Source organism: Salvelinus alpinus, chromosome 6 (assembly GCF_045679555.1).
Source record: "Salvelinus alpinus chromosome 6, SLU_Salpinus.1, whole genome shotgun sequence".
NCBI classification, from domain to species: Eukaryota; Metazoa; Chordata; class Actinopteri; order Salmoniformes; family Salmonidae; genus Salvelinus; species Salvelinus alpinus.
Window position 1 is genome coordinate 66191306 of NC_092091.1, and position 10485 is coordinate 66201790.

The 10485-nt window shown below is 45.7% G+C and overlaps 1 protein-coding gene across 3 annotated transcripts in view; it reads left to right on the forward strand.

The window, feature by feature from the left end:
- Positions 1 to 10485, forward strand: part of LOC139579136 (lipopolysaccharide-responsive and beige-like anchor protein) — a 310713-nt gene that overhangs the window by 45604 nt on the left and 254624 nt on the right. For all 3 annotated transcript variants that reach the window (XM_071407446.1, XM_071407447.1, XM_071407448.1), the window contains exons 4-7: positions 1476 to 1576; positions 5418 to 5513; positions 8083 to 8204; positions 9389 to 9515. In XM_071407446.1, the coding sequence (XP_071263547.1) occupies positions 1476 to 1576; positions 5418 to 5513; positions 8083 to 8204; positions 9389 to 9515 (446 nt within the window). The remainder of the gene's footprint in view (positions 1 to 1475; positions 1577 to 5417; positions 5514 to 8082; positions 8205 to 9388; positions 9516 to 10485) is intronic.

A 10485-nucleotide genomic window follows, 5' to 3' on the forward strand; every position in this document is an offset into this window, starting at 1 on the left:
CTTGCTGCTGGTGATTCTCTGATCCACCTCTACGCAGACGACATAATTCTGTATACATCTGGCCCTTTGGACACTGTGTTAACAAACCTCCAAACGAGCTTCAATGCCATACAACACTCCTTCCGTGGCCTCCAACTGCTCTTAAACGCTAGTAAAACTAAATGCATGCTTTTAGTTTTAGAAATCTAGAATCGGCTTTCTATTTCGCTACATAGCCTCCTTCACTCACGCCGCCAAACATACCCTAGTAAAACTGACTATCCTACCAATCTTCGACTTCGGCGATGTCATTTACAAAATAGCCTCCAACACTCTACTCAGCAAACTGGATGCAGTCTATCACAGTGCCATCCGTTTTGTCACCAATGTCCCATATACCACCCACCACTGCGACCTGTATGCTCTAGTCGGCTGGCCCTCACTACATATTCGTCGCCAGACCCACTGGCTCCAGGTCATCTATAAGTCTTTGCTAAGTAAAGCTCCGCCTTATCTCAGCTCACTGGTCTCGATAACAACACCCACCCGTACCATGCGCTCCAGCAGGTATATTTCACTGGTCATCCCCAAAGCCAACACCTACTTTGGCCACCTTTCCTTCCAGTTCTCTGCTGCCAATGACTGGAACAAATTGCAAAAAATCACTGAAGCTGGAGAGTTATCTCCCTCACTAACTTTAAGCATCAGCTATCTGAGCAGCTTACCAATCGCTGCTGCTGTACATAGCCCATCTGTAAATAGCCCATCCAATCTACCTACCTCATCCCCATATTGTTTTTATTTACTTTTCTGCTCTTTTGCACACCAGTATTTCTACATCTATCACTCCAGTGTTAATTTGCTAAATTGTAATTACTTCGCTACTATGGCCTATTTATTGCCTTACCTCCTCACGCCATTTGCACACACTGTATATAGACTTTCCTTTTTTATTTTCTATTGTGTTATTGACTGTACGCTTGTTTATTCCATGTGTAACTCTGTGTTGTTGTTTGTGTCACACTACTTTGCTTTGTCTTGGCCAGGTCGCAGTTGTAAATGAGAACTTGTTCTCAACTAGCCTACCTGGTTAAATAAAGGTTAAATAAAATAATAATTACAATTTAAAAAAAGTAAACAAACGCATTGCTGGGGAATGGCATAGCATTTCTCTACATTTGCGATACCGTGAAAATATGTGTACTCAACAAATAGAAGGTGATTTGTTTTGCATAGTATTTTAAGTGCTGAATATCTGATTGAAGTCTTTTTCGATGTCCTCTTTAGTATGAAGTGTTTTGGTCTATTTGTAATCAATCCATAAAATGTTTTATTAGCCAAGTAACAAGAGGTTACAAAATGATGTTACTTTGGTTATAGAGTTTCTGTAATATCCCTCTGTATGTGTGCTGCTTTTCACTTTGACTCTGTTCAAGTCTATTGTTTGTGTGTGGTAACTTGTCAGTTTCCACTTGTGTGTCCCTTCCCTCTTCCAGACCTGATGGTGGACATGCTAGGAGTGCTGGCCAGCTACAGCATCACAGTCAAGGAGCTGAAGTTGTTCTTCAGCAAACTGCAAGGAGAGAAAGGCCAATGGGTAACACATCTAGTCTAACCTTCATACCGTACCGCCCTGTCATATTTGTCTTGTAGAGAGCATGGGGAATGTGCTAGCAACACTTCAACTGGTAGCCTGTACACAGCCTTTTATCCTCTCTGTGCTCTGGTATCATACATTACACTATGTAGTGCAGACACACCATCGCTGTCTATTGGGCTAATCCAAAAACATTACTGCATTATTAATGTGTAATAACTTGAGGAGGAAGTTGCCTCTTAGCTCTGATTATGAAGGCAGTTTTATCATTCTACCTTCTACTGGGTAATGTTACGATTTAAGGAGAGGGTAAGCTGATCTTAGATCAGTGTTTGGGATTAAATCACACACATTTAACAGTTGAACATAAATAGTACTATCCTATCGTTAGTTAAAAATAGTATCTATACTTAAGATACATTAGTGATTATAAAGTTGAAGAAGAATTTGTTTTCCAACCTGGGTTTTGTAGTTTTCCACCAAGACAGCCTGGGCAGTCTTGCCTAGCAGGGTGGAGTCATTACAGTACAGTGGGAAGACAGCCTGGACAGTCTTGCCTAGCAGGGTGGAGTCAGTACAGTACAGTGGGAAGACAGCCTGGAGTGTCTTGCCTAGCAGGGTGGAGTCAGTACAGTACAGTGGGAAGACAGCCTGGACAGTCTTGCCTAGCAGGGTGGAGTCATTACAGTACAGTGGGAAGACAGCCTGGGCAGTCTTGCCTAGCAGGGTGGAGTCAGTACAGTACAGTGGGAAGACAGCCTGGACAGTCTTGCCTAGCAGGGTGGAGTCAGTACAGTACAGTGGGAAGACAGCCTGGGCAGTCTTGCCTAGCAGGGTGGAGTCAGTACAGTACAGTGGGAAGACAGCCTGGGCAGTCTTGCCTAGCAGAGTGGAGTCAGTACAGTACAGTGGGAAGACAGCCTGGAGTGTCTTGCCTAGCAGAGTGGAGTCAGTACAGTACAGTGGGAAGACAGCCTGGACAGTCTTGCCTAGCAGGGTGGAGTCATTACAGTACAGTGGGAAGACAGCCTGGACAGTCTTGCCTAGCAGGGTGGAGTCAGTACAGTACAGTGGGAAGACAGCCTGGGCAGTCTTGCCTAGCAGGGTGGAGTCAGTACAGTACAGTGGGAAGACAGCCTGGGCAGTCTTGCCTAGCAGGGTGGAGTCAGTACAGTACAGTGGGAAGACAGCCTGGACAGTCTTGCCTAGCAGGGTGGAGTCAGTACAGTACAGTGGGAAGACAGCCTGGGCAGTCTTGCCTAGCAGGGTGGAGTCAGTACAGTACAGTGGGAAGACAGCCTGGGCAGTCTTGCCTAGCAGAGTGGAGTCAGTACAGTACAGTGGGAAGACAGCCTGGAGTGTCTTGCCTAGCAGAGTGGAGTCAGTACAGTACAGTGGGAAGACAGCCTGGACAGTCTTGCCTAGCAGGGTGGAGTCATTACAGTACAGTGGGAAGACAGCCTGGGCAGTCTTGCCTAGCAGGGTGAAGTCAGTACAGTACAGTGGGATGAAAGCCTGGGCAGTCTTGCCTAGCAGGGTGGAGTCAGTACAGTAGCCCTTGTGTAAAAACAGCAGATCTAGTAGGTTGTACCATGAATTATCCACTGAGTCTCTGCACCATTGAGAGGGGGGGGGGATAGGGAGGCCCATTGATCAGTGTGGAATCAGATTGCCCCCATTTCGTTGACAATCTGCTTTTGTGGTTCTCCATTTCTGTCCACCCGCCTACACACACACACACATACACACTGCAACTCTGTGAAATATTATCTGAGGGGGTTGGCAAGAGATGATGCGTCTATCAGGAGTATCTCCATCACAGGATTTGAACACCGTGTGATATGCTTACTGCAGTCTCCACAGAAATGAAACTGACAGAAGCCTTGTCGGAAGAAAAGCTCATCAATATATTATGGAAGTTTATCAACGTTGATCACGGTTCCGTGGGTTTTGATTTACATTTGGGTTGAAAGGAAGGTGGCTCTGATCTGAAGCGGGTGACCTTGCAGCATCAACGGGAATGTAAAGTAGATCAACAGAACTACTGCATTCTCAGTATGTCTCTAGAGAGTTCTCAACAAGATGTTGACTTGGTTAGTAGAGGTCAATATAGGAAAGCTGAAAATAGACCTTGACTCTGTAGTTGTGGAGATGTTGGTGTGTTTTTTTGCTTGCTTACCTGCTTGTGAACTTGAACTTATACAGTGCGTTCAGGAAGTATTCAGACCCCCTTCCCTTCCACATTTTGTTACGTTGCCGCCTTGTTTTAAAATTGATTCAATCATTTTTTCCGTCCTCAATCTACACACAATATCCCTTAATGGCAAAGCAAAAATAGTTAATAATAATTAGACATTTTAGAAAATGTATGAAAAATAATCACATTTACATAAGTATTCAGACCCTTCACTCAGTACTTTGTTGAATCACCTTTGGCAGTGATTACAGCCTTGTGTCTTCTTGGGTTTGACGCGACAAGCTTGGCACACCTGTATTTGGGGAGGTTCTCCCATTCTTCTCTGCAGATCCTCTCAAGCTCTGTCAGGTTGGATGCAGCGTCGCTGCACAGCTATTTTCAGGTCTTTCCAGAGATGTTCGATCGGGTTCACGTCCGGACTCTGGCTGGGCCACTCAAGGACATTCAGACTTGTCCCGAAGCCATTCCTGCGTTGTCTTGGATGTGTGTCTGAGGTCCTGAGCACTCTGTAGCAGGTTTTCCGTCAAGGATCTCTCTGCTCATCTATCCCTCGATCCTGACTAGTCTCCCAGTCCCTGCCGCTGAAAAACGTCCCCACAGCATGATGCTGCCACCACCATGCTTCAACTTAGGGATGGTGCCAGGTTTCCTCAAGAGGTGGCGCTTGGCATTCAAGCCAAAGAGTTACATTTTGGTTTCATCAGACCAAAAAAATCTTGTTTCTCATGGTCAGAGTCCTTTAGGTGCCTTTTGCCAAACTCAAAGCGGGCTGTCATGTGCCTTTTTACTGAGGAGTGGTTTCCGTCTGGCCACTCTACCATAAAGGGCTGATTGGTGGAGTGCGGCAGAGATGGTTGTCCTTCTGGAAGGTTCTCCCATCTCCACAGAGGAACTCGAGAGCTCTGTCAGTGACCATCGGGTTCTTGTTCACCTCCCTGACCAAGGCCCTTCTCCCCCGATTGCTCAGTTTGGCCAGGTGGCCAGTTCTAGGCAAACTCTTAGTGGTTCCAAACGTCTTCCATTTAAGAATTATGGAGGCTACTGTGTTCTTGAGGACCTTGAATGCTGCAGAATTTTTTTTGGTCTCCTTCCCCAGATCTGTGCCTCGACACAATCCTGTCTCGGAGCTCTACAGACAATTCCTTCCACCTCATGGCTTGGTTTTTGCTCTGATATGTACTGTCAGCTGTGAGACCTTCTATAAACAGTTGTGTGCCTTTCCAAATCATGTCCAATTAATTGAATTTACAACAGGTGGAATCCTGTAAATTCAAGTTGTTGAAACATCTCAAGGATGATCAACGGAAACAGGATGCACCGGAGCTCAAATTAGTCTTATAGTGAAGGGTCTGAATACTTATGTAAATAACATTTGTATTTGTAATACATTTGCAAAAATTGATAACCTGTTTTTGCTCTGTCATTATGGGGTATTGTGTGTAGATTGACGAGGATTTTTTGTATTTCATCAATTTTAGAATAAGGCTGTAACGTAACAACGTGTAAACGGGGAAGGTGTCTGAATACTTTCCCGAATGCACTGTAGCTTTACATTGAAGTGTGTTTGTGTGTGTGTACTTGTGAATGCGGTGCACCCTTATCAAAGTCTGTGGCGTCTCATCTTGTGCGTGTTCTTCCCTCCAGCCTCCCCATGCGGTGAAGCTGCTGTCTGTCCTGAGGAACATGGCCCACCGGAACGGACCTGACTCTTTCTTCAGCTTCCCAGGGAAGAGTGCTGCTGTGAGTACAGTAACAACTCAGTACACCTCCACATGTATACCGGAGTCTCAGACTGATCATTAGAAGACAGTGTAGTACACACTACCCAACTAGACTACAGTCTGACGCTACACCTGGTATTCCCCTAAGCACTGTTCAAGTCGTGCACTATGTAAGGTAAAAGTCGTTTCAGACTTGTAGTGACTGGTATGAGTCTCGGTGAACACGGCGTCTACGGTATTTACAGCACCTCTGGATAGCTTCTAAATGGGTTACATCCTCTTGTGCTTGACTTCCCACATGATCCAAGGCCGGACGCAATAGCAATAACTAAGATAATGCATCATGAATTGCCTATAAGCTCTGACCCAGCACACATCTTGGCTTCTATATCCTATAATGCCAAGGTTTACCAACCATATGTAGCTTGGGTCATACTGTACTTCTGTGTGTTGAATAAGCAGCAAGAGAGGAGGAGCACAGATGCTAGCTAATCTTCCTCTGTTCTCCTTCTCATCCCTTCATTCTAATGCTCCTAGCCGTCTTCCCTCTGTTCTCCTTCTCCTCCCTTCATTCTAATGCTCCTAGCCGTCTTCCCTCTGTTCTCCTTCTCCTCCCTTCATTCTAATGCTCCTAGCCAGTCTTCCCTCTGTTCTCCTTCTCCTCCCTTCATTCTAATGCTCCTAGCCGTCTTCCCTCTGTTCTCCTTCTCCTCCCTTCATTCTAATGCTCCTAGCCGTCTTCCCTCTGTTCTCCTTCTCCTCCCTTCATTCTAATGCTCCTAGCCGTCTCCCCTCTGTTCTCCTTCTCATCCCTTCATTCTAATGCTCCTAGCCGTCTTCCCTCTGTTCTCCTTCTCCTCCCTTCATTCTAATGCTCCTAGCCGTCTTCCCTCTGTTCTCCTTCTCCTCCCTTCATTCTAATGCTCCTAGCCGTCTTCCCTCTGTTCTCCTTCTCCTCCCTTCATTCTAATGCTCCTAGCCGTCTTCCCTCTGTTCTCCTTCTCCTCCCTTCATTCTAATGCTCCTAGCCGTCTTCCCTCTGTTCTCCTTCTCCTCCCTTCATTCTAATGCTCCTAGCCGTCTTCCCTCTGTTCTCCTTCTCCTCCCTTCATTCTAATGCTCCTAGCCGTCTTCCCTCTGTTCTCCTTCTCCTCCCTTCATTCTAATGCTCCTAGCCGTCTTCCCTCTGTTCTCCTTCTCCTCCCTTCATTCTAATGCTCCTAGCCGTCTCCCCTCTGTTCTCCTTCTCCTCCCTTCATTCTAATGCTCCTAGCCGTCTCCCCTCTGTTCTCCTTCTCCTCCCTTCATTCTAATGCTCCTAGCCGTCTCCCCTCTGTTCTCCTTCTCCTCCCTTCATTCTAATGCTCCTAGCCGTCTTCCCTCTGTTCTCCTTCTCATCCCTTCATTCTAATGCTCCTAGCCGTCTTCCCTCTGTTCTCCTTCTCATCCCTTCATTCTAATGCTCCTAGCCGTCTTCCCTCTGTTCTCCTTCTCCTCCCTTCATTCTAATGCTCCTAGCCGTCTTCCCTCTGTTCTCCTTCTCCTCCCTTCATTCTAATGCTCCTAGCCGTCTTCCCTCTGTTCTCCTTCTCATCCCTTCATTCTAATGCTCCTAGCCGTCTCCGAACTCATTCTCACCCCTTCCTTCTTATAGCAGCAATCCCTAAGCTGCTTTTTCCAATACCTTTTTTATCTATCCAGCCATTCAGGCAGACCGCCAGCCATGTGATTTAGTGAGTGAAAGAATACCATATAAGTCCCCTGAGAATGTTCTGTTATTCCCCTCTCTCTTTATTCCCCTCTCTTTATTCCCCTGTCTTTCTCTTAAAATAGAGCAGTTTTCTAATACACTTCCTGGTGTCAATGGGTTTAAAAGTGAGGACTTAGTGAAGCTAACTCAGTTAAGATGCTCTTGCTGAAGTCTTCAAGGTAATGAAGGATGAAAACTTATCAGACGTAGTCTCAGCTATGATCTCATATCTTAGGCGAAGTCGGCTAGGTTTTCATGAAGGACGACATCATAGCCTTATGTATGCTACATTTTAACTGTGTATCTCCGTCTAGGACCTTTACCCGTCACTATTTTCTCAATGAGTCTCACCTGAATGCTGACTATACCTGTATGTGGCCGTGGTACATTTGACTGTACAGTACCTGGGCTAGATAGCTAACTATAGAGATAATCACGTCTGCTCCCATTTTGTCTTACAATAGCTTTCTGGAATACTCACATTGTATATATATAGAGAGAGAGAGAGAGTGTGTGTGTGTGCACTGTATGTCTCTGTGTACCCTTCCATTGCCATGGTGACGGTGCCCTTTGGTGAGGGTGAGCTCTGGGCCGCCCTAAGAGGGTCTGTGATTGGTGTGTGTGCAGCGGAGACTGAGCACTAAGCACACGCCTTCCCCTTGCTGTGCATCTGGCTAATGAGGCAGGAAGCCCTCTGGATAGACACACACACACACACGCATGAACAACTCCATCCCTTCCTTCTTGGACCCACTGTAGTCTAGGTCACACTACTCACAATCCTATTTTTAAAACATTGTTTCTCGACTCATTGAGCTAACCGTTTGTCTCCTCACAGGCTATAGCTCTGCCCCCTATAGCCAAATGGCCGTACCAGAGTGGATTCACCTTCCACACGTGGCTCCGCATGGATCCAATCAACAACATCAATGTTGACAAGGACAAGCCTTACCTGTACTGGTGAGTTACATACACCAGGCGTCCATGTTGGAGATCAACTCCTCTGCACTCGGCGACTGCAGACCGACTAGGTATCACCTTGCATCCTAAATGGCGAATCATTGTGATTTGTCGACCAGTCAGTCTGTAGCCACCGACTAATGTAGTCAGTCTCATACACCCAATCTACCAACTTACTGCTGCTTGATTTGTTCTCTTTCTCTATGCAAATGACGTCTCTACTCATATCCTGACTTGAGATACCCATGCATACATTTTGTATGGATAATCTGATATTTTTCATGTGTATTCAAATAGAATTTGGCTCATACCGTAGTTCCCTTTCTGTGTGTGTGTGTGTGTGTTTGTGTATACTGTATTTGCACGCCAAGGAAAGCTATTTGATTTTTGTCCCTTGTTCATCAAAATTGTAGGATGAAGTCATCCCCAAATAGTAAAAAAGCAACTGACATCAGAGAGAGGCTTAATATATACACACACACACACACACACACACACACACACACACACATTACCAGATGAAATAGGCATACTGATGCAATGCCTCTCCCTCTCCGTTTCCATTTACCTCTCTCATCCTTCTCTCTCTCTCATCCTTCTCTCTTTCTCTCTCATCCTTCTTTCTCTCTCTCCTCTCTCCCCCTTACTCTTTCCTCTCTCCATTCCTCCCTCCCTCTCTCAGGGACAGTAAATCAGTGCCTCACTCGTTCCTATTTTCAGCCGATAATTAATTTCTGTCAAAAAATCTAATTGATGTGCCGGGATTTGGTCGGCCTTCAGTTTAGTGGGCCTTCTGAAAATGATAACCAACCACACACAGCCAGCCAGCTAGAGGCAGAAAAGTCTATAGTAAAACTACTTCAGACTCTGCCCTTTTAAAAAGAGATTAGTTCACTAAATCACACGGCGACCGCCGGGGCCCCTGCTCGCTCAGAACAGACACTCACAAATGGGAATTTGTTGTGAAGTTGACAAATGATTGAGGCTTTCGCCATCTCTGTCTCTCCTCCATTTTCAGTGTTTTTTAAATTTGTATGTTTGAATGATTTATCGGCAGGTTGACTTGTCTCAACCCCCGTCTGCCCTTGAGTGTTAGGCTGTGTTAAAGTGAGCCGTCACGCTCACTAACTGAAATGCGTTTTTTCTTTATCTTTTTTTTCTGTTTCTTCCCTCTCTTCCTGTAGTTTTCGCACCAACAAAGGTCTGGGATACTCTGCACACTTTGTGGGCGGCTGTTTGATTGTGACCTCGTTAAAGTCCAAGGGGAAGGGATTCCAGCACTGTGTGAAATATGACTTCAAACCACAGAAGGTAGGCAGACGGCGAGGCCGGCCGACAGACACACTGTCCTGTGGGAGAGACACACACAAACCTAGCACTCATAAAACATAGAAACACGTGCTAAGTAGGACACACAAACATGTTCTCTTTCGCATAGGACACACAGAGAACAAATTGTACGCAGGCATAGTACACATACACTGCCCTCTCGTCTAGGCCCTTTGGGAGGAAGCATAGTCATCTGGTCCTTCCTCTGGGGGCCAGTAATGTCAGAGCAGAACAGTGAAAAAAGGATAGCAGGAACGAGAGAGAGGGATGATGTAATGGGACACGACACACAGCCAGACCATAGCACCCAGACCCAATCAAGCCCAACAGCATCTGTGAGATCCATGGTGCCCCTGGCCAATTAAAACACCCCTTGTGGAACAACGCTACTCTACTTCCTCCTCAGACTCAGAACCTCATTCTATCTTAAGACCGACCGTGGAATACAGAGGCCTAATCTCCCAAGCTGTCTGCCTGGTAACTCTAATAACCTATTTCACTGGATTCTTCCAATGTCTGACAGAAATCTGAGCAGCCGATGTAGGTGGGATTGTAGCCCAAGGGGTTTAGGAGCTGATCGGGCGATGTCCCATGTATCATAAGGGTAACTCTGTTAAGGCAGCTAGGAATGAGGCTTAAATTAAGGCTGACCAATGCTTTTTAGCTCGTTTGCAGTCTGCTGCTGCCAATGTGAAACTCATGATAACATAGCCTATTATTCATTGACCTTGTTAGTAACTTCATTACCATTGTTGTTATTAAATTATAATTTAAAACATTATAACAACAACAACAAAAATGTGTGAAACTGGTGAGGTGTTTAGGGTGTTAGGTCCATAGAAATCTAATCTCATTCTAGTGCTGTGGTTAAGTTGTTGTTGTTTCAGTGGTACATGGTGGTTAAGTTGTTGTTGTTTCAGTGGTACATGGTGACCATGGTGGTTACGTTGTT